Source organism: Onychomys torridus, chromosome 1, assembly GCF_903995425.1.
Source record: "Onychomys torridus chromosome 1, mOncTor1.1, whole genome shotgun sequence".
NCBI classification, from domain to species: Eukaryota; Metazoa; Chordata; class Mammalia; order Rodentia; family Cricetidae; genus Onychomys; species Onychomys torridus.
This window is the reverse complement of record NC_050443.1, coordinates 158785458-158813333: the sequence shown is the minus strand read 5'-3', so window position 1 is coordinate 158813333 and position 27876 is coordinate 158785458. Positions and strand designations below refer to the sequence as shown.

The window sequence follows — 27876 nt, the reverse complement described above, 5'->3', positions numbered from 1 at the left end:
ATGAGATCTGGTGCCCTTTTCTGGTGTGCAGGCAGGCAGGCCACTGCATACATAATAAATAAATAAATCATAGGGAAAAAAAGACTGAAGAGAGCTGAACTGGGGGCTCATGGAAGACCTCTGCCTCCTGTGAGCACACATCCAGGAGGGCTTTCCATTTCTCCTTTTCCTACAGGGAGAGCATTAAAGTAACTCAGACAAGTCTAATGAATTTTAAAACTAAAGGCTTCACTAAGAGTCTTGAGAAGGGGGTTGGGAAGGAAGGAGGACTCAACTCTGGGGCTTCCTCCCCTGGCAGAGGGGCCCTTGAGTCAGGGTATCAATAAAGATGCAGCCAGACAAACAGCGGTGTTGGAGTTGGCTCGGCCTCCCTGGCTTGTGAGTCAGCCCTCGGAGCTGCCCAGACGACGGACAGCTGTGGGCACCAGCAGGGCTGGCTTCAGAGTATCAAGAGTTGTTTTGTCCTCCATCATGCCGTGCTGTTGTTTTAATGATCCTTCTCTCCATCTCCCTCCTCTTCTTCTCTATTCTGATGTCATGTCTTGACACCACTACTAAAGGCTCTGTCTCCCCCACGCCTTCCTTTCCCTCAGAAGGACTGCTTTGCATGGCAGCTCCCCGCTGTCCACCGCGCCTACAAGGACTCCCTCTACATGAGCTCACCAAAGCCTTACATCCTGCCCAGCACCCCCATCCAGCAGAACCCCTCACTGCCTCCACCCATCTCTGTTCCCCTGGCAGCTAGATTGGCTCCCAAAAGTGCAGCGTGTCCTGGTTCATTGCTTTTGGGGTCCATGGTCCTCGATGCTTCCTCCCAACCCCAGCAACACTATGCAGCCTCCAGATTAGTGTACAGTAAGAATGTGAGCTCTAACCCACGTCATGAGGCCACAGGGAATAAAAAGGTCAGCAGCTTATATGTCCCGTGTTTATCCAATAACATTTGCTGGGCAACGTTGGAAAACTACCCTCCTGTCGCACGTGACTCGGCCAAAGACACTCCCTCGGAGGCTGCAGGCACCCAGGCACCAGCTCCCAGCCTTGTCCTTGGCACAGCCACAGCCAGCACAGGAAAACCACCCCCTGCTCCTCCTCCTGACCCTCCCAAGCTGTTCTTTGACCACCGCAAAGATGCTGGTAACCTTGGTGAGAATCCCACTCTGGGGACATGGGCCTTGTTCCCAGATGCAGTGAGGCCTCCCGTGCTAGGCCCCCAGGTTACCTCTGATCCTGAAAACCAGAAGAACAAAGAAACTTACCTTTTGCAGTCGTGTTATCCAGCCAAGGCAAGAAACTAGGAATGTTTGTGTGTCTTCTACACTGTCTCTTTCAAAAGCTAGCTCAAGTGGCTCACTTGTTCTCTGGGCTTCCCTCCCGTCCCTCTCCTCGTTAGTGTACAGCGCTTGAATCCTGAATTCTTCTCTCTACACCTCCCAGCATAGCCTCTCTTCTGCCTTCCTGTCTCTTGTCTGTAAATGTCTCAGTATGGCAGAGCGTGGAACTAATGATGTGGTGAGATAGAGTGTTTATAACCTATGATGAGTTGCGAAAGAAGCTGCATTCACTCCCAAGCTTGCAGGCTCTGTGGCGGGTTAGTGGTTAGACGCCGCCTGCTTGCCTGCCTGCATATTCTGTTGTTTGCTCTCTTTCTCTCTCGTAAAGTGTTAAAAGGATTCAAAAATAGATGGTGGAAAGTGAACTTGGATGGGGCTCCCTCTGTGTCATAGAGTGTCAGGAGGCCAGCTGGCTAGCACTGGCTAGCACTGACTGTCTCATGTACTCTGAGGAAAGGGCATTGATTAAATATTTCTCAAAGTGCATCACTGCATGTCCATGAGCAACTGTTTAGATGTGGAATTCCTGCTTCTCTGCAGTCCCCTTTGCGTAACGACCCCTTATTTCCCACAGGATGCCACCTCCTCCAGCCCAGCCCCGTCTGAGGTAATAGTTGTCCCTCTCTACCTGGTTAATACTGACAGAGGGCAAGAAGGCACTGCCAGAACTCCAGCATCTCTGGGGCCACTTGGCTGCATCCACACTATCCCGGCGACCACCCCTGCTGCCTCACCTCTGACCTTCCCGACACTAGATGATTTCATTCCCCCTCATCTGCAGAGGCGGCCCCACCACAGCCAGCCAGCCAGTGCTTGTGGCTCCCTCCCCCCTGCTAGCCAGAGGCCACCACCCTCACCACCACCTCCGCTGGTCCCTCCCATACCGGAGGACATCCACAGAGGCTTGGAGCCTGACCTCCCGGGAGCTGTCTCAAGTACCGTAAGCTTGCTGGACCCCCTTCCCTACAGCTTCCTGAATGTCTGCTCCTGGCAGTAAAACCCTCCCTTTCTCACTGAAGTACTAAGTTCTGAGGAGGCCTTGGCCACTGTGCCTGTGTGATGGCTGGACCTGTGTTTGCTGTCTCCAAGTGCATGCCTCCCATGTGCATCCTGTGGGCCACCTGTGGCTGCTCTTGACTCCCAAGAACCTTCTCTGCTTTGTGCACGTCTTCCTGCTGGAACTTTGTCTTCCCTTTGAGAAGCACCTGCGGCCTGTACCTTGTCTGGTCCTGGTCTTCATAGGTCCACCAGATATAGCCCTGAAGGCTGAGGAAAGCTGCAGGGCCCTGTGGGGAGCCACAGGCAGGTGTGATGCTAGGGAACGAGGGAGCAGAGAGGTTGTGAGGAGAGGAAAAGTTTCACTCTTTGGCTGATTTCCTAAGTGATCTCTCTTTTTAACAGAAATGCAGATATAGGGCAGGGGTGGGGTGGGAGGGTGGCAGGGAGAGGTTTAATTGTGTGTCAAGACCTTCTCACAAGACAGACAATTGCTAGGGCCCCTGAGTAGGAGACCACTGTGGTTTTGGTGACAAACTTGTATATCAGTTAATTGTGGGAAGTTAAAAGGTCTTGACTGTTCAGTGTGAGTCTCTTCACAGACAGCCCAGCTACTTCTGGCACAGTATGTATCCTTCTCTAGGAGCCCAGGATGAGAGAATCTGAATGAGTGTCCTCATAAGTCGTAATATGAGGACACTCACAGGCCATAGGCTTCATTGGGGTTGAATGGTAACAGTTCCCATGATAGGAACTCATAGTTTAGCTCAGTATAAGTGAAGTATCTGGTTACTGTTAGCTGCTTTGCTGAGGACTTTCCCTCATGAATAAAAAAGTCAAAGTAACTGGTTAGTTAGTGATGGCTTCATCCCTGCCATGTTCTAAGCAACTAGGTTTCACAGGTACACTTAAAACAAGCCAGGGCTCCTGCTCTTAAATGATCTGGAGGAGGGGTAGAGTACATAAACTCTCAAGGCTAGAGAAGTCTAGTTTATATATCATGAATTTGATTGAATGTGTCTGGCAAGGGGCTGGGGCCTCTTACTTGGTTGCAAGTATCCAAGGGGTTTTGATATTGGGGCCATAAACACCACTATCGATGTACAGTAAGCCAAGTATTTGTTGACCAAACTAAACATTTACAAGCATCCTTTGTTGGAAGAAGTATGCTCACAAAACTGGCTTAAATGGCTTTGTTAAGCTGAATCAAGTTAGGGAACAGGAAGGAAGGTTCTTATTTGGCTCAGTAGGGAAATTGTAATGAGGTGTCAGGCACAAGGAAGCTGGGAACTCTTATGTCATGGACTGGACCTCTTCTCAAATCACCAGATGCAGCCCAAGGTAGTTAGACCAGGACCAGGTCAGATGTAACCATGAGTTTGGCTCTTCTACTTGAGCTTTGGGGCTCATCTCTGCGGTAGACTGATGTATTCTGCTCCTCCTTAGCTGAATGAACCACTAGGTGAATTTGAAGGCATTCTCTGCTTTAGGATGTACTGATATCTTGCCAATGTGTATCTCTGTGTGGCAAGTAGAGCAAGTCTTAGTGGAGTACACTCAGATATCTCTGAGAGCCATCCTGGTGTATAGCCTGCTGTTGAGCATTTGTTTAACTCTGGGTTTGTGAATTGGCTTTAAGTAACAGAGAGAGTAAGACTAAAAGCAGATTTTTGATTCACCCTCTGGGTGCCCCGTGTGTGGCATCCAGGTCATAAATTGATAAAACCCTCAGGCCTTGGGAAAAGATCTTATTCTCAAAATTGAGCTCATAGAAGTGGCTATCCAGGGAATATCTAAAAGAAAGCCCAACCAAGGCATTGGTGGCAAAGCCCCTACTGTGCGTCAAGAGCTGTCCAGGGTGCTGAAACCCACACTTCTCCTGATGAGCGTGCATTCTCTTTCCACAAAGCTTAGCCCACACACACTTCCTTGCTGGTAGAAAGCTCCTGTCACTTACATAGTATTTTTCTGAACACCTGCTGTTTGCAGAGCATTGGTTTGGATGGTGTCAGAAGAGGGAGACATGTACTCCTTGACTTGCAGGTGTATATGCAGTAGCTGTCTCTGTGCATAATTTTTTCCAAGATAGCTACCCAAATCTTGTTCTTAAAGGCCTTTAAGAATGCCATCTTGCCAAGCATAGTGGTGCATGCCCAAAGGCAGGTGGATCTCTGAGTTTGAGGCCAGCCTGGTCTACATAGGGAATTTCAAGCTAGTCTGGGCTGTATAATGAGACCCTGTCTTTAACAATAGAAAAAGAATGCCATCCTGGGGCTGAGGATATGGAGTGTTTGCCTAGCATGGGGTCAGCCCTAAGTTCACTCCTCAGAACTGAGGCATGAGGGTTGCCATCTTTCCTTATGGATGTAAAATAAAAACTTTGCAGGACCTGTAAGTGTGGTGGAGGAAACAAAAGGGTGGCATTATCCCTGTCATCAGATTATAAAAGTATTAGTAATTTGTTGATATTTCTGGTGGCGGTCTCAAGTTTTTAAAGTCAAGATTCTTCCATGGCTTGGTTCAAAGGATGTTTGGTGTTCTGACAATGGAGTGAAAAAACGTCCCAGCAGAGCAGGATCCTGCTCAGATCTCAGTAGCCAAAGCTGCTGAATTGATCAGTGATTCTGCAGTTCAGAGAACCTTTTCTGAGAACCATTATGAAAGAGTTCCTCTTTGTTCTTATCTCAGTAATTTGTCTGACATTTCTCTGTAGGGTGCCTAAACTTCCTAACTTTTCCCACTTAACCAGCTCTCATTCTTGGATCGCATTTGGAATTGCATGAGTTTTGCATGTCATTCTATTTTGGTTTGAATTCGCTTTTTAGTAACCAGATCGATACACAACTACTACTAGGTGGAAATAATGGATGATACTGAGACTTTCTGCAACATTTGCTTACCTTCTTTCCCTTCCCCCTTACTAATACCACCAAGGAGAATAAATTTCCAGATTAAACTTCAAACTGGAATCGACTCACTGGCTACATTATTGTCTTTGTAGAGATTTCCATTCTTTCTTCTTTCAGAGTCTTAGTTCTAGATATGTTGTGTTCACACTTCTTTCCAATGTTTTGTTTTTCAGGGCAGTCCTTTACTAAATGAAGTTTCTTCTTCCCATATTGAAACTGATTCCCAAGCCTTCCTTCCAACAAGCAAACCGTCATCTGCCTACCCCTCCACCACAATCGTCAACCCCACCATTGTGCTCCTACAGCACAATCGAGGTAAGGCAGCTTCTTGCAGGGAGCTGCAGTTAGCAGCTCTTCCCAACCCTGCCCAGGCCATCTGCCCCAGCTTCCTTGTAGGACCCACAAGAGTGATTGATCGATCCTAGCAGGGAGACAGAGGCCCCTGATCTGGGATGATATCAGGTATCTATAAAGCTGGGCTAATTCAGGGTCATGGCTAGACCTTGGTCTTTTGTGTTTATCTTCAGACAGTTAATGTCCAAAAATGAGAGTTTGTGTCTCTTGGTTCTTCATTGTATGATTTGTAATGGTGTTGTGCCTCAAACATATGGCTATAGAGTGTTCAAGGTAGTAAGTTTCTATAAAGTGCAGTTTTGAATACCAAATTTCCCCAAAGGAAACACTGAATAGGTGCTTGTCTATGATGTGAAGCATATTTTTGTGGTTCTGTAACAGGAACTTCTGGATCTTCTCCTGGTTATGGCCTAGTCCTCTTCTCACAGCAGATCCTGTGGTACATGGCTATTTAGCAGCATCCTCTGTGGTGGAGACTCACGTCTGTTTGCACTGATTCCATTCACATGGCCCAGATAGCTCTGCTTAGGGATTCTGATTGGTTCCTATAGTTTCTCTGGCTGTTCCAGTTAGTCCTGCTGCATCTCTGAAGGGGCCTCAGGGCCAATAAAACCCAAGAGTTTTGAAGTAGTCGTTATATAGTTTTACAGTTCTGCTTTAAAATTCAGGCAATGGTTCCTAATCCCAACTTTTCCATTTTGGAGTTGCATAGAGGCCTAAATTTGTGTTTATAAAAGTCCTCTTGCAGCATGAAATGGGACATTTTCAGGCCATCTCCCCAGAGAGGGCTCTTCTGCATTGAACTCAGGGAATAGTGTAGGGCTGGTAGGGTCTCTAGCAAAGCTTGGTTCCACACCCTCTTTTCTTGTCACCTTCATCACCAACTTCATAGTCTCCTCCCCTTCCTGCCCCTCCCTTAGAGAAGATGGGGCTAAAATCTAATTTCCATTGCTTTTCATACTGAAGAGAGCTTTCTCTTTCCTACTTCTAACTGGAAAAGTCGATGCATAAAACATTTTCTCTCACTTAAAATATGTTCACTCAAATCTTAAATGGTTGCTCTGGTGGTGTCAGTTTTTTTTTTCCTTCACTGTGTGGCCCCAGTGTTCTTCCTGAGAACAGAAGGGTCCTACATCTGAGCGTCCATTCTCCCGCTAGCCTTGCTGTCCTCCCTGGCAGCAGCTCTCTTTGCCAGTGTCTGTCATGTAGAACAAAGAAAAATGCAGAAAAAGCTTCTCTCTGGACTTCTTCATGACTCATTATTCTAAAAAGCAAGTTGGTTCCCAGAAAGAAAGGCAGTTTCTTAAAAAACGGGATTTATTCCCAAGGCAACTTGGTTTTTGGGAAATGCCAAGCTTAATGTCAGCTGCTTTTGCCAGGTCCCTCTGACAACACCTACAGGGACGTTTTCAGGCCCCAAAAGTGCCTGAGTTCCCTCTTTGTTTCTTCCTTGAATAAGAGAAATTTTCTTATTCATCAAAAAGGACTTTTGGTTCTTGCTTTTTTCCTGACCAAGTCCTTCTTTGGGACTCAAATATTAAAATTGTCCTTCAGAAAAGCATGTGAGTTATGATGCTACAGGGGGATTATATTTTGGTACCGCTTTGGAATGTAGCCAGCCTGGCATCTCTGCTTCTCCTCACAGAACAGTTTCTTAACTCTTACAAAATTTCCCAAGGGATGATAACTTTACTCTATATCTGAAATTCTGGTTTGGTCATCCTTAAAAAAACGTTCCATTTTTTTTTCCTGTCTAGACTGTCACAGGGCACAGCTTGGCAATGATCCTCTCTCCCCTAGCCAGCCTCCTGCCAGCAGGGACAAAGAGGCACTGAGCCTCTGGCCTGGCTCTGGTGGTTGTGAACAGTATAGTCTCTTTCCCACTCTCTCCTGAGTTTTCATGCCAGTGTGTTCAGGGCATCGCTTACCCTCAGTTAGGGATTCAGGGATTTGACTCAGGAAACCTGAAGGGCTGAAAGAGGTAGATGGTCCCCTGCTCAAGACCTTTCTGCCTCTACTGTGTGTTGTATCATGAAAGTTTAGTTAACTTGCAATTCAGACTCAGGAGCTCTGGGGATGGGATAGGAGAATAAGGTTGCAGAGTTTTAGAAAGTTTGCCAGGCAGACCACTGTGGTTGGCTACGGACCACCCTGGAAAGCAAGACCTTCATGGTTCCCAGACAGGTCTGTGGACAGGAACAGTCAGAGGAACACTCCAGTGCTGGTGACTGAAATATTGGTAGCATTATCTGTGTGATTTCCTGTGAAAGCACAGCCATTTCATACCTTCAAAGTAGGAGCAACGGGGTTTTCTCAATTGCTTATGTTTACTTCTGCTGGAAAAGGAAGACCCTGCTGACACCTTGCAGAATAGAATGTGGCACCCATAAATCCCTTTAGAAACCATAGCACTGTGACATCACAGATGAGCAAACAGAGGCCAAGAGGTTACTTTATTGGTCATTGTCATATGGCAAGTTGCCCACTTAGCAGAGCTTGGAACTGAACTAGTGCAGCTGGTGTGAGTCCCATGCACAAAGCTTATACCCTGGACAGATGCCATGTCAACTGGCCTTGAGCTCCCACACTGCTCTGTTTACTTCTTCCACACACCAATTCTAGCATCAGGATAGGAATGTGGCCATGGGGAACAGTGACAATGCGCATGGGCCAGCATGGTCTATTTTTGTCTCTCTGCTTGATATTTGGCAGCTGCAGAAGGTAAAGGTTACTTTTGTGCTTATCAAATAGTGAGTGTACACAGGATGCTGCCAACAAGACCTTGGCCTCCCCTCCACATGATTACCTAGGAAGGTGAGCAACTGCGTTAAGGACAATAGGGGCGAGGTCATGAGGGTTAGAAAGAACTGGAGACTGTAAGATGGAGATTTTAGTTCTAGAACCAGATGGTTTTCAGTGTTATCTTGAGTAATCTAAGCCCCTTATCCCTTAGCTAATGCTGATTATTTTTAGAATTTCTCTATTACCCTGGAGTGGGCAGATGTTCAGTGACTAAGCTATAGTGCTAAGGGTGTTCATTGAGAAAAATAGCTGTATCTAACAGCCAAAGCTGTTGCTAAGATTTCAAGTGCTAGATGAGAAAGCTCTTACAACAGGGCTGTCATTTGGTAAGCTCAGGAGATGGCAGTTGTCAATTCTGATTCTTAACATATCTACCAAAATATACCGAGTCTGGGATTTTAAGAGGTCTATGTGAACCCAGAGGGATTGGAAGGGTCATGAGTGATGAGATCACCTTGAGACAAGAGGGAATCTCCTAGAATACTTTGGTGGGCCCAAGTGCTGGTGCAGATCTGTAGGTTGGGGAGCTGGGGGACCTCTTATTCCCATTTGGGGGATAATAGGAGCTGCATCATGACTACTGTCTCAGCTGGGCTGTGTGTTTTAACACCCAAGCCCAGAAATCAGCAAGGACTAGAATATGAGGTCCTAATTAGTTATGCTGGGACTTCTGTGTCTTACCAGGTGCTGTATAAATATCACTTACATTGTGTTCTTTTCTTTCATCACAGAACAGCAAAAACGGCTCAGTAGTCTTTCAGGTAGGTGAGCCATCTGTTTATTTACCTGCTATCTTCAGATCCTGTTTGAGCTGGTGTCCAATCCGCACAGTCTTCTGAATTTCCCTGTGTGTTGATTGATGGACCACAGGGATGATGCAAACAGGAACAGTTTTTATAGCCTGGAGCAGACAGACCCTTGAACCACAGTAGTAAAACGTGCCTTGTGGAACTGTGATACTCACTCAGGTAGCCAGACCAGACTGTCTGTACACAGACCAGTGGAAGGTCTCCAAAGAGCACTCTGTTGCTCTGTCTCTCTCTGATGAAATGAATCAGGCAGGGGTTGGAAAATGTGTGATGTTCTTCCCTTTTTGGGTGAAAAACAACAACAACAACAAAACAAAACAAAAACCAGACTGTCAGTAGATGGATGGCCCTGAGTGGCAGGTCTAAATGAGCACCCCCAGACACACACAGTGCTTGAAGCTGCCCCTTGAACTTGTGTTGGTGTCAGTATCTCCTGGAAAGCTTGTTGAGACCCACTTCAGGAGGGTCAGATTTACTGGACAAGGGTGACAGTTTGGAGCCCAAACAGCTGATGCTTCCTTCCTTGCTGAACACACCCTTAGGTAGACAGTAACCACCAAGGTCCCTGATGGGGCAGTGACCACAAATATAATCAGTTGTCAGGGCTCATTCCTAAGAGGGTATGCAGGATGAGATAGTGCTGTGCTAGGGAGGGCTGAGATTCTGGGGGAACCCAAGGATGGAGGTATTCAATCATTCCCTGCTGCTTTTAGCCCTGGTTTTCACACTCCAGTTCTCTTCTGTGAAGGAAGGAAGTGGCCATGCCTCCCAGATTGTTATGAAGCTCATGGGACACTCTGCTGATGGGCAGCTATGCTCCAAGCTTTGTGCTAAGTGCTTAGTAGACATGAAGCTCTGTTGTCTGCAGTGCTGACATTGACTTTGGTCTGTTACTGAGTTCTACTCTTGTGCCTGGTGCAGAGTCAGGCTCTGAGGCTGCAGAAAGGAGCTGTGCTGCCCATCAGCAGCTAATGGTGGGGTATGATGGCTTCCTACTGTTCTTTGCTTGTGGGCTCCTGGGGAGGAACTAATGAAGGCAGTTGATTCAGTCTCCAGACAAAGCCAGTGTGTGCAAGGGCACATGGGGCAAAGACTCCTGAGCTCTGGCGTTAAGAACCTCTGATCCAGTGAGTAACCAAAGCCACCAGGTTTTGAGCAGTTGCTACACGATTTCTGCATGACTTTAGCATACCGCTGCTCTTGTGATTTGGGCAGAGCCTGAGTGGGGAGGACATGAGGTTCTCACACCCTCTCAACTTTATCAGGACTTGGCTACAGGACCAGAACAGTCTGCGGTTAATCTCAAGGTGCCCTTTGCAGCCCTTCCTTGAACCACCAGGTTCCAGCACACTTCATTCCACTGACCAGTGATATGCCTCCCCCAACCAGGCTTCAGCCTCCCAACCTCCCAATGGTAAATCTTGAATTCATGGATGGATTAAACCATTGACAGGGCAGAGTCCTCAACAATTTAATCATCTTTGAAAATGCCTTCATTGGCATATCCAGAGATTACTTCACTAATATCCTGGATGTTTGTTACTCTGGTCAACTTGACAGTCAAGAGGAACCATTGTGGAGAGTTATTTGGGGATGGAGCCTGCATGCTGTTTGGCCTTGTGTGGTTTGTGGTCCCCTTAATTAAAGACTTCAGGGACTGACACAGGGTGTAGAGAGGCCACTGTCCTTTCCCCAGGGAAATATAAGCTTTGCTTTAGACTGTCACAAAACTTTAGATATACAGAAAATCTGTCCCATCCCCTTCCAAAAGAGACCCCATTTGAGGTTGTGATTATCATTTGTTTACTGATTCAAATTTTTTAAAAAAATATTTATTTTTATTTTATTTGTATGAGTGTTTGCATGCGTGAATGTATAAGTACTATGTGTATGCCTAGGGCCCATGGAGTCTAAAAGAGGTCAATGACTGTTATGGAACTGGAGTTAAAGGTGGTTGTGAGCTACCATGTGGATGCTAGGAAACAAACCTGGGTTCTGTGCAAGACCAGCATGTGCTCTTAACCATTGAACTCTCTATTTCCCAACTCAAGACTTTTTGAAGCACACTGTAAAACCAGAAAGAAACACTCAGAATATGATGTAAAGGATCAGAAGGGTCTGTGAATTCAGAGGGTTGCCTTGACTTGTGTGGAACAGTTAAGTGCTACATTAGCGTTTTACCATATCAAGTAACATTTTTTCTTTGGGGTCTGAGCCTTCTGTGTACTGGAATCCCATGACCTTAAGCTTCTAAAGTTTAAACAGAAAGGAAAGGTGAGGGGCACACTGATTTTTGTAGATCAAAGTAACTGGAAAAACCCATGGACTGCGTTGAAATGGCTAGAACCACTTATCCTAATCATTTTTTTAAAGATTTATTTGGCATCTCATAGTGTTAGGTATCCAGCAAGGTGGAGTTCAGAATCAGCTCAGTGACCCCTTTTTTATTTCACTTGAAGAAGGCCTTTCCAGGTGTGGGGAGAGTGTTCAAAGACCCAAGTCAAGGGTACACTGGGAACTCAAGAGTCCTCTTGCATTCTGAGTTTCCTGACAGATCTTTGGCCTTGCACGGGAATTTCCTGAGAAATTTCAGAAATCCTAGGAAGGCAGTCTGGCCTAACATCCTTGGAGGTTTGTGGTGATGATATGGGGATCGGGTTTTCTGAAACCCTCTTTAGGTTGGCAAGGATATTTAGAGATCATTCTACCCTCATAGATGGAGCAAGGCTGAAGTCAGGATGGAGTGACTCTGTTGGGTAGACTGAAGGTTAGAAAGCACTGTTCCCGACCCCTAAGCTACTTCTTCATACATGGACACCTCTAACTCTGTCACAGCTTTGCATGGAACCTCAGATCCCACCTTCTTACCAGAGTATGTTTGTTCCCTAGACAGCACTTTGTACTTCTCCTCAGTCGGGCATACTTACTAATGGATGGAGGCTTGGGGGAAAGGCATGCTTTGGTCTTCACTGATAGGATTGCGGGCTTGCTTGGCTTAAGCCCTTTTGCCCCCAGCTGTTACCATCTGACACATGCCTTCCTCTGTGCTGAGTTCATCCCTACTTCTTTTCCACACATGCGTCCCTTTCCTGCAGTCTGGTACCTCTTCCTGTTGCCCTCCTGAAATCGCTCTCTCACAGATTGTGTCCCTTTCCTCTTGCTCTGATGACTCCCACATAGGCTTGGGGATTCTCTGCTTCTCTACCTGCTTCTTTGGTATTTTTCCATGTGTGACCTCATCCCGTGGCTCTGCTCTCACTTCCTCCTACCATAGAGATCTGCCATCATTCTTGTGCTAGTGGCTGTAAATCTCCATCCTGCCAAGGCATGTCACCTGGGTCCTGCAGTATCTCCTGGATGCCTCCAAGACTTTTTTTTTTTTTTTAAACTATAGAGTCTTCTTGTCTTATTGGAGAGTTTAGTGCAATGCCAAATGCCAGGCGCCTAATTAAGTCAGAGTAGTTCAAGGTGGGCACACAGACAACCATGCTATTCCTTCTGCCAGGAACACGCTCCACTTTCTTTTCATCTGGTTGGCTCCTCTTAGACAAGTTGGCTCTGAAACTAAATTCTGCAACTAAGCTGGATGTTGACTCCTCTGTCAGCCCTCACTGCTCTGCATTCTCATTGCTGGCCCACTAGAGGATAAGCCTCCTGAATACTAAGAATCTGAGAGGTTCACTTTCATGTCCATATGCAGAATATTAGGCATAGCACCTGCGGGTGCTTAGGGAACACTTCTTCAGTCACTGAATGGTCTGGCTTGGAAAAATGGTAACTAGTGCCTGTGTTACCTGTAGACCATACCTGGTTTGTTTGTTGGCTCTCTGTAAGTTCCAGTCGTGAACCAGGTTAAATAAACTGTAACGAGTACCCAGCAATGTCTTAGCTTTCTGAGCACTTTGCCTTACAGCATCTTTGTGAACTGGCCAATGAAAATGTCATTCTCATATTTCTTGAATGAGAAAACTAAGGCATGGGAAAGTTAAGTGAGGAGAGTTAAGTACCTCCCAAAACCAGAAAGGAATTTTCCAGTAATGTTTTACTATCTCCTTAAGGCTTTACCTGCTCCCTTACCTTCCCAGATATCTTCAGAGCAATTTCATACCCCTGCAGGTTTCTCTGAAAGAGCCAGATAACAAATATTTGATGCTTTGCAGGCCGTGCGATCACAGCTTGTTTAGCTTAGCCACAGTAACACAAAGCATTCATAAATAATGTGTGGACAACCCATCATGACTGTGTCCCAGTAAGATTGTACTTACAAAAGCAGGTGGCCGGCAGTGGGCTGGACTTCACTGACCCCTGGCCTACGTGGGGCTGGTTCCAACTGGAAGTTAGCAAATGTCCCTTTCCCCTAGCTGGATTGTGGGAGAGGTTTTTTGCTTTGGAGTTTAAGCTTGTGATTGCTTTCCACTTCTAGATCCTGCCTCAGAGAGAAGAGTGGGTGAGCAGGACTCAGTGCCAACCCCGGCAGAACTCCCCTCGCCTAGCAGGGCTGCTGAGAGGAGAGTTAAAGATGACAGCAGGCGGGTGGTGAAGAGTGCACAGGACCTCAGCAATGTGTCTATGGATGAAGTGGGCATCCCACTGCGGGTACGGATGTGGACCTTCGGGTCCTCTTTGGGATCCAGCTTCAACAAGTGCTGGCAAGAGTGTGTGGCCTTGAGTGTCTGTGAATACTCAAGGGGGGGGGCACAGTGGCTTGGAGGGGAGGGTTTTTCTCTTTGACACCGGCACAGACCACACCCCGATGAGCATGTCCGGACTTCTCCAAAGTAGGTGAAGGATATTAATAAGTCTCCAGAGAAAACAAAGTTGAGGAAATTTACTGCAGCAGAGCAGCCAATGGGCCTGGGCTGCACCTGCTCCATAGGCAAGGCTGTCACTGCTGTGGAACCCCATCAGCCATTCCTGTTCCAGTGTTAGGGGCATCCCCAGCAAAGTGAGGCTGTATATCTGGGTTCAGGAAGACGATCCTGGCATGAGAGTTGCCCAACAAGCAAGGTGAGCAGGACAACACAGTCAGGCAAAGGAGGCCCTTCAAGGCCTTCAGGACCAACAGGCCTCTTCCTGCGGCCGGCTGTGCCAGTGCTCCTGAAGGCCCCAAGGTGCTCAGGGAAACCTGCCCTTTGTGGCTGGATTCAGAGCAATCCTACATACACCTTTCTATGTGTCCACACACACTGGCCGCAGTATGTGTCTTTGATTTCCATTTGGAAAAGGGGACGGTTTTTTACCCTTTCAGAGGGTAGATAGAAATAGCTGTAGTCTAAGCCTTTGAAGAACTCCACTTTGCTCATACACAATAGCAGAGAAAGAGAACCAAGAGCGATTGTGGCTGCCTCTGCTGGACATTATCTTACATCACCACCTGAGCAGTGGAAGCGATTATCATTCTCATAGATTGCTGCATTGGGCAGCTTAGCTGTGCTCTTCAGAACACTCGGCACAGGCTGCTAAGGAAAGACTTCGGCTCATGGTTATGGAGGTTTGAGTCCAAAATTGAGCCACCTGCTCCGCAGGGGCCTCTGGCAAGGATAGCACATCATGGCAAGAGTGTATCTCAAAGCTAGTGCCCATACAGTATGCTGGGCAGCAGTGAGAATGGCTGGGTGGCATCCCAAATCCTTGTGAAGAAGTCAGTCATCCCCAGTGATCTAAGGACCTCTCACTAGACCTTACCCCTAAAATTCCACAGCACCTCTCCGTGTTCTACCCCGGGAGACACGCCATTAACTACAGAGGACACAAATCCAAACACAGCATCACAAAGGCATTGACTGTGTGGGATCGCATCACCCTCCCAAGACCTCACAATGTGTGGGTGGCAGAGTGTCTGCATCTATGGTATCAGTTGTTCCTTTTTGGCACCTCTCCACTTTGGACAATGCATTTTGACTTTTTCTATTTAATTCCCTCATCTGTAAAATGGGAGTGATAACTATCTTATCTAGCCACCTTATTTTATTTTCATCTTTGGAAAAAGGCCTAGCCATGTGGGTTCCATTTTAACGTATGTGTTCTAAACATGGCTTTGTGCAATGTGACTTATCTGTATTTGTACAAAATAATCCAGAAGAGACAGAGATAGATTGTGGTAAGCACGGATTTATTGCCTTGTGATTCCGGGAGGGCTTAACTTCAGTTTCTGGAAGTCTATGTGTGAAGAGAGATTGTCTCTAAAAACAAAATTTTAAGAATGATTGGGACAGGGCTAGGGAGATGGTTCGGTGGTTAAGAGCACTTTCTGCTCTTACAGAAGACTCAGCCTGCACATGGCTGGTTCTGATGCCCTCTGCTGCTCTCTACTGACACTGTGTGCACATGGTACACATAAATTAATGCAGGCAAAGCATTCATATACATAAATTAAAAAATAAGTACACCCTTTTAAAAGAAAGAAGGCACAGGCGTATGCAGATCTGCCTTTGTGTGTTATATCCTTAGGCCAAATCTCATTTTTCAAAATCATATCTGACTCTCTTATTACAGCTCTGCTTTCTCAAAAGTTGTGCTTTTAAAAAAAGTTTTTAATACTGTATCTAGGGATCTATGTGGTAGAGCACTTGCCTATCATGTGCAAGGACCTGGGATCTGTTCTAATACCTCCCTGTTTGATTTTGATTTTGTGATCGATCATAGATACTCTGAAATATGCTCAATTTTCCATTGTTTTTACCCTTTGCTTATGTTTTTCTCCAGAATACCGAGAGATCGAAAGACTGGTACAAAACCATGTTTAAACAGATCCACAAGCTGAACAGAGGTACCAATTTTCATTTGTAGAAGCCGTATGATGCTGTGGGAATTTATTACTATTGGCTGTGGGCCTGTTCTCAGTTCATTTTGACTCTGGGAGCTGGACTCCTGCTATTACATTGCATTAGGTTCTGGCCTGCTTGATTCTAGCCATGTGCGCTCAGAGCATAGGTGAGAGGGCTGTACCTATGCCTGCCTCAGCTTTGGAACTTGAGGTCAGCTTGCAAGTCCTCCCTCCCAGCTGCCGTGTAATGCAGGAGGCTGAGCCTAGCACCCCACCCATGCTCCCACTCCTCTCTGCCCAGTGAACCGACAGCCCCAGCTCCCACCTGTTTCCAGCCTTAGGTATACCTTGTGTCAGCCCATGACTGCTTTGTGAGAAGATGGAGTTGAGCAAAGCCCTGAAGTGGGAGGGAGTTAAGAAAACTGTTCTTCCCTGGAGCCAGCCTCCCGGCACTGAGGTGCTCTTAGGTGGATCTTGTATCTTTCTGTGTCTGTCCCACTTCCAGTCCTCTGAAAGGATGTTGTGGACGTTCAAATGGGAACACACTTGGCCCTGTGAAGTGCATTTCTGAGGGTTTGCTAGTGTGCGAAGCGAGCTTCCCTAGCTGCGAACCAGAGCTTGGCAGGTAGAGAATCATTTGCGAGCTTACACACTGGAGCTGCTCGATTTGAAAGAGTTGCTTCCAGATCAAGAGCCCCCCCCCCCCCCCGCGGCTTTCAGTGAGTGAGCCAGCATGATGGCAGATCCCAACCCTTTCAGCTTAGCCCCCATTGCTGCCTGTGCTGTGCAGACCGACAAGCAGGGATGCCCCTGCACTGTGGGAAGGGAGCCACACTTCCTGAGAGCAGAGCATCCCGTCTGTCTTTCTTGATGCCCAAATCCAGTCTGGCTGCCTGCCGTGAAATACACTAAAGAATTAGTGTTCTGGTCAGTGTTCCCAGCTAAGTCACAAATATCCAGTCTCTCTGCCTAGCTGTATACGCTAACCATGACTGTTAATTAGCTTCTGCTGGCTTCAGAACGATCCTCAGTATTCCTAAATATTGAGTGTTTGGCCTCTCTGAGTCAGGAGTAAAAATGCTAAGGTCAAGTGGATAAACTCCATCGTGGTGGTGCTAAAGACTGGGTCTCCATGTAAAGTCACTGCCCATTTCTTCCAGCCATCTGTGACTCCCCCACCTTCAGACCTTGTTTTGGAAGGCTAAATGCATGCATATGTACAGAATGAGTGACTCTGCTCCAAGGCACCAATGGTCTTCTTGTGCTTCTTGAGTTATTAACTCAACTAAATTACAGATTCTAAACAAAACTGCCTGCCCTAGTGGAGGCAGAGCCACCTGAAAAACAACACTCATTTGTTTGCCTTGATTCTAATATGCACAAAACAGCCTTTGATTTGAAAAAAAAAAAGTCACTTTAGGATGGTGTTTGCATTTGTCATATTTCATATCTCTAACCAAAAAATTGTGAAGTTTGAAACTTTGTGTTAAGTGCATCTTGTCCATTGGCGCCAGTTCTTATATAGTTCTTTTTGAGGTGTCTTAGTTCAGGCGAAAAGACTGGATTTTAAATTTCTTTCATATCATTAGTGAAGCTTATTTTGTCCCAGAATTCAAGGAGTGTAAATGGTGTGTGGATTCCTACTTGTTCACTCTGTCCATTTGTATCTTCCTCTTTTCTCTCTCTCAAACCTGCTCCCACTGCCCAGACACTCCTGAAGAAAACCCTTATTTCCCTACGTACAAATTCCCTGAACTTCCTGAAATCCTGCAAAATTCTGAAGGTACCATAAGTTTAGACAGTGTATCTGTTGTCATAGTTTCAAATTAGTCCCTAGAGTTCCATTATAGGTGTACAGTTTGGCTTTTAGATTTTGTTTGTAATAGTCATTTTCAGCCTGTGAACATTTTATTTCACTCATTTGCATGGTGTGCTCTATTAAAATAACTAAGTCTTTTCTAATTCGTTAATCTAAGTGTGATGCCTGTGTGCTTTAATAACACTAAAATCGATAATCATTGGAAAGTGTCGACTGGGGGTTGATCGTTTCCTCCTCTTCATGGTGGATAGCTTCAAACCCACTGCTTTTCTCTGCTGCAGAGGACAATCCTTATACTCCTACCTACCAGTTTCCTGCAACTACTCCTAGTCCTAAGTCTGAAGGTAATTACAGGGAAATCGTGTGCCTCACTCTGAAATGGCGCTGTTACCTCTCACCTTGGGGTTTTGTGAGTAAGCTAAGGAAAGCTTCGTGCTCATTTGCTTTCCTCTAACCTTTTGTTTTGTGACGTAATCTCAGTCCTTGCTGGCTGTCTCTCCATGTGGCATTTTAATCCCTGCCCTGTAGGGTTTACATAGCTTAAGGGGTAGCTTTTATAGCTTACTTACAATGCTCTGGATGTGTGGGACTCTGAGAAAAGCTGTTTATACCAATTACCCAAGGCCTGGTATCTGGGATGTCACTTAGTGTATTCTGATGGCTGGGCAGTGACTTCATGAAACTGAGGGGGGAGACCTGTCAGGTATCAACAATCGAAGCTTGCCAGTTTCCCATGCTGCACCTAATGGTCTTTGGGCCCCTTGGCCATTGGTCCTCAGGGTGTCTCTCTTTGCTTGGAAATTCCTGAAGAGGTCTGGAGGTGTAAGGGTCACTTTAGGTGAGATATGATGACCCTTGAAAAGAAGATTTGGACCAATCTGGGAAACATTTCACAGAAGACCTGGATGGGACTCTGACCTGATATGGAGAACAGCTACACCTGCATCCTGGAGTTATTCTTTTTATGTTGGGGGTGTGGTGGAGGGAATACATTAGAGAAGGTTGTAAAAGTGAGAGAGGGAAGGCATCTTGGAGAAATCCTACTCCTCCATGGATTGGAAGAGGGCCCAAAGCCTGTCACAGGCAGGGCCCTTCTTTGGCCTTCTTCATCTGCTTGCCTGTGCTCTAAGGCAGGATTTCATTCCCTGATATCAAGCTCTTATATCATTGGTCACTACACCTTGCAACTCTGGCTGACAGTAGGGTCTGCTTTCTGTTACACATGAAGCCTGGCACACGAGGAAGTAGGGCTGTTTTGCCTAGAGGTATAAACAGTAAGAGAACGCAAGATAGCTGGTCACACATATTTAGAAGTGGATATGTATATGGATGTCTCTAGTCACACAATATTTTCAAAGCCTGAAAAAGGAAGAAATGGCCTTAAAGAATTAAGAGATTAAAAAAATTAATTTGAACATAAAAATTCATAATAATGAAGATAATTATACTTTAACACAAGTTTCGAAGATGTCTCTTCCCTAGAGATCTTTTAAAAATAGGGCAGATTCTATCTCACGCCCCCATCCTGCCTAGATGACATGTCTAGCATATTGCTGATGTATTCAGTTAGATAAAGGCTTTTACAAATGTGAAAAAAAACGTGAGCTAGAGCATTTTTAAAAATTGTTGGGCTTATTTTTTTTTTTTTAAATGATGTTAAGAGGTTTTCTGCATTCGTGGTTTTTATTGTGTCTGTTCACCACCAGCAGCATGTCTGTGAGTACCAACGGCACACCTTAGCTCTGTCCATGGTTCCAGTCCTCACAGGAAGCTCCAGGCTCTGTCTGCACACTGAAAACAGACCAGCAGCACCACTTGCAAAAATGCAGGCTCTGCCTTACGTGTTAATATGCACTGAGAAGCAGAGACAGTAGAGGTGCACGCTTGTAATCCCAGTGCTCAGGAGGCTGAGGCAGGATTACTATGAATTTAATGCGGAATTGGGCTACATAGTAAGTTCCAGACTAGCCAGGGCCACATAGTCAGACCGTTCAAAAGGCAGGGAGGGGAAGACAGAGGGAGGAAGGGAGGGAGAAGTCAGCTGAGAGAGAACTAGACATCGGAGCTGTGGATCTCATGGAGGGTAGTCTCGTTGATGCTGCTGTCGTTGTATCTTGTAATTCAGAATTTGGAAGTAGGATTATCTGTAAGAAGCCCATGAAAGATTACCTGAGGGCTAGTATGTCTATCTAAATTGTAGTATATTTTTTTTAAAAGAAGACACTTATAAGTATGTCAAAGCTGATTGTCCTGAACAGTGGGGCCTGTGAGCATGTGTTTACACAGGCTTAGAACCCTTCCTTCTCCCTGAGTGAGCAAGTAAACTTTTGGGCAGATGCTGGAAGATCAACAGGACAGCCATGTCTTAGTGAGGTTTCAGTGTTTAAAGAAAGTAAACTTCTGTAAGTTACAGCAAGGAACAGTTGGGCATTTTATAATCCTTAAGGCAGCTCCCTGCTACCCCGGGCCCCTCTACTTCCCTCTGAAAGGCAGCCTTTCCCCTCTCCCAAATTCTCTTTAAGAGACCTCGTTGTGGTGACTGCCATGCTCTTACTGAACTGTAGAGCTGCTTAAACATTTCCATTGTACTCCTCTTTACCTGAGAAATATATACATACGCTACTTAGGTATATACATAACAAATACTTACTGATAATAAATCACAAAGAAATTTATTCTAAAATAACTCTTCAGTATAGATATAGTTTTACCATTTATTAAAGATTAAAATGCATTTTTAGAGAAACTAATGAGAATGGTGCTTTTATTTATTATTTATTTATTTAGAGGCAGTGTTTCACTTTGTAGCCCTGGCTGGTCTGGAACTCCTTATGTAGATCAGGTTGGCTCCAAACTCATAACGATCTGCCTGCCTCTACCTCTCAAGTGCTGGGGTTAAAGGAGTGCACCACCATGCCCAGCACTAGTTTATTTTATCAAAAAAGTTTAATCTTAGCTGCGTATTTGATACTAAAGAACATAAGCCATCTTCACTGTTTTCCAGAGTTGATCAGCATCTTGGTTTTAGAGTAATCAGTGCTGAGAATGTAACTTCATATAAACAAGTAGTCCAAAATAGCAGGAGTATGTTTGGAATGATTTCTGAAATTGAAGGAAATTGTGTCATAAACTCTAGCCATTTAGCAGGTTGGAGACACAGCTCAGTGGTTAAGAGCACTGACTGCTCTTCCAGAGGACCTTGGTATAATTCCCAGCACCTAAATGGCAACTCACAGCTGTCTGTGACTCCAGTTCCAGGGGACCCGACACCTATGGCAAAACACCAATGCATATAAAATAAAAATAAGTAAATTAAAAAAAAAAAAAAAAGCTCAAGCCATTTAACACATTTTAAAATGAAACCCAAGTCAGCAACTTAAGTTTTAAAATCAAATATTCTAATACAATATGATCTCAAAAGAGATGAATTTGACACCTGAAGCACGATGACATGAAAATATTTAAAGTGTGGTTAAACCATTGTGAGTCTATAAGAACAGAAGCCGATCTCTGAACAGTCAAAAGACTGCAGTTCAGTCTGAACTAGAGTGTTTCAGGCAACCTGAGAGTTGTATGGTGTGATGCCATGTGCAGTGCCCAGTATACATGTTGTATGTTCAGAATCAAGGATGCAGTGGAGCTGCCTGGCGCATGAGTGGGCACCAGAAAAGCCTTGGATTTGTTATCTTTGATTTTGAATTAGTTTCCAGTCATTCCATGTTTTAAAACTTTTTACTGATTCCAAATTTTTCATTACCTCCCCCCCTCAGTTAAGTGGTCCCCAGCCACAGTTTGAGAAGCTGTGGTGTACAGTGTGAGCTCTGTGCTGAGCACACCGCCACTGTTAACCTAATTTTCATCCTCCTAGCAGCCCTCCAGATGAGCCTGAGGAAGCTTGGGGAGGTTAGGTAGTATGTGCAAGATCACACAGGAAGTGGTAGAGTCAGGATTCAAGCCAAGGTCTGTGGGACTCTGTTGATCCTTCCCCTCCTGATAGACCCTGTGCACTTGACTGTCCCCCTCCTTGCCAACAGCTTTCTGATAACTCATGGCAGCCTCTTTTGAGTCAATCCTGTCTTGGGCTGCTGAGCCAGTGTCTCTTAGGATCTGTCTGGGAACATGTGATTAGGAAAGCTCCCCAAGCCACCATGACAAACCCACAGAAATGTCAAGGTACCTTTCTCAACCCCCCTCCCCCAAAAGGACCAAGATACAATTTCAGAGTTTGAATATAGGGACTGGAGTGAGGAATAGAGAGTCAAAACTCTGGCCTTGTAAGGACAGCTGACTTGGCACATTCGATGTCAAGAAAACAAGATATTTTTACACCATGCCCCAGAATCAACAGCAAAGCCAAGTAGCTGATAGGTTACTTCATGATCCATGACCTGGAGGAGCCATTGAACCAAACCAGGGCGGGGTGGGGTGGGTTAAAGTCAGACAGCAGCTTTGTCCAGATTCATGATTTCCCACCAGCACCACTTCCGGTTGGAGGTTGAGACCGCCATGCTCTGTGGCTCATGGTGCCACATCTTCTAAGCATCTCTGTCTGTGTTTTTCCTCATTCCTGCTCCAGCTTGCCCTCAGGCAAGGCTTGCAGAAGGCGATTTTTCTCAGGCACAGATATAGTTGAGTGAAAAATAGCTTCCCTGGCTCTGCAGGGTTTCTAAGAATAGCCTTATTTTGCTTGAGTTTGAGTAAGTTGTTCTGTTGTGAAGATGCTTGGCCAGCTTGTGCCTCCAGCCCCAAACTTTTGCTGGTCCTGCCCATGGGAGGGGCCAGGCGGCCTGCCACAGTCACCTTTGTTCTCCTTGTGTGAGCTGCCCAGGAGGTCTCCGCCCAGCATGTGCAAAAGTCTTTGGTCTGCAGCACAGTTAAGAGCTGAAGCAGCCATCCCCTTCCCAGATCGCGACCCAGAAGGCCGGATGAAGATGGGAATGGTGAGCCGTCTCTAGCCCGTGGGTCCCATTAGCCCGTGGATCCCTCCAGGCTGCCTCCCTTAGATGGGTTCTCTCCCATGTCTGAATCAGTTCTCAGAATTCTCTTTCTTAGGAGTGTCTTCTGCAGCTACTCTCCACTCTCTTATGGCCTTTGTTTTCCATCCCTTAACATCTGACAGTCTTTAACCAAAACGTACGTAATCTGTGACTTTTCACATGAGACCCCTAGACTTGACTTTCTTGTCCCCTTTGTTGGCCTTTTCTTTGCCTCCCCAGACTGTCTCCCTTTTTGGAGCTGTTTTCTGTGAGGTGTATATGTACTTCCATCTTGTATCCTCGTTCTTGCTAAGTACATGGAGTAAAGGCCCAGAAGGAATTATGTTGAATGATGGAGTAAGATTGTGTTAAAGTAAGCCATTATTATCACAAAAATAATTTTAGGTTTCAAGACCTATGGAACCCTAACTGGAGATTTAATGACTCGCAGTTTGTGGTTCTGTGAATGCTGCTTTTGACTAAGCACTCTCATTTGTCAGATACATAGAACTTTAAATGGTTTGGTCCAGCGATCTCTCCAGTTGGCTTTCCGAATAAAGTCTGAACAGCAACAGCAAAATCAACCCTGGAGGACAGCTTTTAGAAATTCATGTAACGCCGTTCTTGTGTTTGAAAAGGCAATTATGTGGCTCCTGGCACCTCTGGGGCTAGCTATTGTGCTACTAAGGCCAGACTGCCAGATAGATCCCAGGAAGAACTGTTGGTGTGTCAACACCAGAGCCCACCAGGGGCTTTCAAGGCACTGGAGCTAAGTTGTTCACCCTGTAATGTCCAAGCTTCCTGGAATGGTTGGCATGGGAAGTTCCAAGTATTGGTGCCAAGGTTTGATGTCGATTGCTTGGTGTTCTAAGGGGCAAAGATAGCATATGGTTCCATCACAAGCAGGAATCACAAGACCCCAGCTCAGCTGAGTCCCCTGAAGGCTTGCCTAAGCATCTCCTGGGATGGGTGTTAGGAAAAATAGGGCAAAGGCTTCACGGCTGGAGATGGCATAAGTAAGTAACAGCCACCCCGTCCCAGAACTGAAGTGACCTCAGGAAGATAGATCTTGGCTCTCCCTCCTGTGTCCCTTTCTTACTGTGTCACCAAGGGGACGTTTCTTACCTTCCTGGAGCCTGGTCTCCTTGTTTATAAAATGAGGGGTTCATGTCCTCTAGTATAACTGGGCTTTGCTATTAGTAAGCTTTAATAATGGGAGTTTGTGTTGTTTTCATTCATAAAATGAAGTAAAATTTTCTTTTATTGGATTTATAAAAGAGATAACAAAATAACTGTGGATCTTGTCATACTTGCTCAAGTTGTTCAGATTAACCCATGTGACTTCACTGCACTTTCGTTCAGTGCCTCCCTAAACGTATGTCCGTGTTAGAGTCCTGTGCACACTGTGAGAAGCGAAAAGCACTCGCAGAGACACCCTGGCCATGTGTAGCTTAGGGTGGATGAGACTCCTTTTCCCGTCTGTACCCAATAGTAGCATTAAGATTCTCAGTCACAGCCTGGCATGATGGCACACCTTTAATCCCAGTACTCGAGAGGTAGAGGTAATTGGATCTCTGCAAGTTCAAGGCCAACCTGGTCTACATAGTGAATTTCAGGTAGTGAGACCCTATCTCAGAGGGAGGGAGGAGACAGAGGAGAGGGAGGGAGGGAGGGAGGAAGAAAGAGAGAGAGAGAGAGAGAGAGAGAGAGAGAGAGAGAGAGAGGGAGGGAGGGAGGGAGGGAGGGAGGGAGGGAGGGAGGGAAGAGAGGGAGGGAGGGAGGGAGGGAGGGAGGGAGGGATGGAGGGAGAGAATAAGAATATCAGCCACTCAGTTTCTGCTCTGGCCCTGCTCCTATCTTTCTCTCCTCTCCTTTTCAACGTACCTAAGTCAGGCTCCTTGGGCTGCTTTTCCCCCATCATATAAGAACTATTTCTTGATGTCGTCTAATAAGTCTTCTAAAACTTGATGTTAGAAATGTCTAGAGGAAACAGTATTTAAACAAACAAACAAACAAACAAACAAACTTAATCTTGCCAAGTGGTGGTGGCACACGCCTTTAATCCCAGCACTTGGGAGGCAGAGGCAGGTGGATCTCTGTGAGTTCGAGACCAGCCTGGGCTACAGAGCTAGTTCCAGGACAGGAACTAAAACTACACAGAAAAACCCTGTCTCGGAAAAACAAAAAACCAAAAAACAAACAAACAAACAAAAAACCAAAAACAACAACAGCAACAACTTAATCCTAACACTAAAATAGATTTAATGCCGTCCCTGCACCCATTCCTTGCTTTGTACTTTCTTAGCCATGTGATAGTTGGAACTGACCTTCCCACCACCTGCTGTGAGACTACCGTCTTTCATGATTCAGAGAGGTGTAGAGTTTGAGATGAAATGTTAGGCTTGGTTTAAAGCGGTGTGCTGTTTCTAAGGTAACTCGGGGTGGAGCAGGCACTGTTCCTTTTCCAGTCAAGCTGATTCGTGGTGTTCTTTAAGTCCCTTAAAAAACAAAAAAAACCCAAACAAACAAACAAGCTAGTAACACAAAATTTTTCAGAGCACTTTTTCAAAAAATACATTTCTGATTCCATTTCATCCTTCCACTGCCCTATTTTGGGAAGTAAGCATTAATAAACTTAACATACTCAGTTTATAATAATGAAATAGTGGGTTGTGGTGGTGCATGCCTGTAGTCCCAGCACTCAGAAGGCTGAGGCAGGAGGATTGATTGTACATTAGAGGTCAGTCTGAGCAACATAGTAAGACCCTCCCCACCCCACCCCATCCTATCCTAATGAAGAAAGGCTTGGTTGTGTTGGTAAAGAATTGTAGTCCCTGTCAAACCTTGGTGTTGACCGGTTCTTATAAAGACAATGGGAGCAGGGAGGAGGACAAGGGTGTCTTGGAGCTGGGAGGACAGGGTGTCTTGGTGCAGGGAGGAGGAGGACAGGGTGTCTTGGTGCAGGGAGGAGGACAGGGTGTCTTGGAGGAGGACAGGGTGTCTTGGAGCTGGGAAGAGGAGGACAGGGTGTCTTGGAGCTGGAGGAGGACAGGGTGTCTTGGAGCTGGGGGAGGACAGGGTGTCTTGGAGCTGGAGGAGGACAGGGTGTCTTGGAGCTGGACTTCTGTCTGTTGTCTTGGCTGCAGGACACCTGGGACAGACAAAACTGAGGAGAAACAAAGGGTCAAAAACGTAGAAGCTGTCTTCGAATACCACAGTATTCAAAATAATAGTAATGTTAGCTTTGTTTACATTTCATAGAACTTTCTGACCTTTTTTGCCCTGATGCTTAATTTGCCTAGAAACAAGGGCTCGATCAACACTGTCATTAACACAGCACATCAGATCCCTTGACTTGACTTTGCTGCTTAGGTCATGTGCTTTACTGAAAGAGTGTTATGGATCTTGAGGGATGGGACTGGGTCTTCATTCTAGATACATGTACCCTAAATTCAGGTGAGCAAGATATTAGACTCAGGCACTCCACAGAAGAAATGTTTAGGAAGGATTATCATGGATGTTATAGCTTATGCTAGGACAGATCTGTTCCTGTGAATGGGCTTGTGATCTGATTTTTACTTTAAAAAATACACTCTCTCCCATGTGGGGTTCAGATCTTTTCTTGGTCATCTCAGAGCCCAGTATTCAGTTTATCCAGGGGTATGTACACACACACCTGCAGGGCCCATTACACACCACAGAAACTCATGTGAATTTGACTTGTTGTAGACTCAGTTTAGATGCTCACCCCAAGCAATACCTTCTCGGAGCATCACCCTGAGCAGTATCTTCACAGAGCAGACCTTAACATCAGCCATGGCAATGTTGGGTCCTGAGAAATCTGCTCACCGAGCAAAGCTGAGGTATAATCAAAACAGATTATGATGAGGGTTTTCTTGAACTCTTTTCTGAGCTGTACAACCTCTTTGCCAGTTGTGTTGTCTGAAGAACATATAAAACAGGTCAACACTACAATGAGGAGCTAGCAACCACATTCTTTGGGCCTCTTTTTCCTATCCAGTAGCAGCCATCAGCCTTGGGAAGAGGTCATGGCACTCAACAGAAAAGACCCGAGACTGAGCATTGAGTGGCCAGATCCATCTCAGCCCCCCCACTTCCCACTCAGAGAGATACAGAACCCTGCATTCCACCTTTGATGGTGGGCCTTCTCCTTGTGAGGAGTCTTGTCTCTGTACATTTCCTGGTTTCCTGGAAGCAGTTTCTGGCGGACCATGTTGGATCTGATGGACTCTTGCAAGCCTCACTGCTCTGCAGTGTGTAGTCTGGATGTACCCCCAGGCTTGAGTCCCCTCCCTGCTGGGTCCCTGGTGTGGCTGGATATCATGCAGGGCTGTGGAAGTAGGGCTTGGTGTGCACCCTGGATCTCTCATGTGAGTCTGTTCCCCCTGATCTTTTCTTTTTTGTTCACTAGATGACGACTCTGATCTGCCCTCTCCTCGATACTCCTTTTCTGAAGACGGTAAGTGACTGAAGCCCCTGCTGGTGGGGAGGGAGGGAGGCTGGTGGAAGAGTCATCTTCAGGTTTAGTTTTCAGTTGAGTCTAAGGTGTTTTCTGTGTCCTTTCTCTCCAGCAAAGTCTCCCCTTTCTGTGCCTCGTTCAAAGAGTGAGATGAACTACATTGACGGGGAGAAAGTAGTGAAGAGGTCGGCCACACTCCCCCTCCCAGCCCGCTCCTCCTCACTGAAGTCCAGCCCAGAGAGGTAAGTGGTCCCTTAGATGCTCACCCGTGCCTCCCCAGAATCTGCGTCCCAGGAGCCTTTGTTAGGAACAAGAATCCCTGCACTGTCACCTGTCAGCAGTGACTTAGTCTGAGTCTCCATATCTTATCTGTGAACTAAGGATAGACATAGCATGGCTCCTCCATGACAGTGTTGCAAAGATAAAATAAGCGATTGCACTTGACCTTCCTGTTAGCGCCTGGCTCATTGTATGAGCATAATTACTGTTGCCTATAATTATGATAACCTTTTATCTAGTCAAGAAAAAAGTTTGGGGTATTAGGAATTGAATGAAGAGCCTTCTTGAATGCTAAGAAGTGCTCTGCTACAGAGCTTCTCCTCGGCCCTCCTTTTTTCACTTTTTATTTTGA

General features: G+C 45.9%; 1 protein-coding gene across 37 annotated transcripts in view; it reads left to right on the top strand.

The window, feature by feature from the left end:
- The window catches only part of Sorbs1 (sorbin and SH3 domain containing 1), a 230753-nt gene that overhangs the window by 140850 nt on the left and 62027 nt on the right, over positions 1-27876 (top strand). For 15 of the 37 annotated variants that reach the window (XM_036168681.1, XM_036168676.1, XM_036168701.1 and 12 more), the window contains 10 exons: positions 1909-1941; positions 2116-2274; positions 5413-5554; positions 9127-9156; positions 13628-13800; positions 15910-15973; positions 17679-17753; positions 18071-18133; positions 27198-27245; positions 27358-27487. In XM_036168681.1, coding sequence (XP_036024574.1) covers positions 1909-1941; positions 2116-2274; positions 5413-5554; positions 9127-9156; positions 13628-13800; positions 15910-15973; positions 17679-17753; positions 18071-18133; positions 27198-27245; positions 27358-27487 — 917 coding nt within the window. Of the gene's footprint in view, positions 1-1908; positions 2275-5412; positions 5555-9126; positions 9157-13627; positions 13801-15909; positions 15974-17678; positions 17754-18070; positions 18134-27197; positions 27246-27357; positions 27488-27876 lie in introns of all 37 variants that reach the window. The other 22 variants (XM_036168715.1, XM_036168747.1, XM_036168827.1 and 19 more) reach the window with 9 other exon arrangements.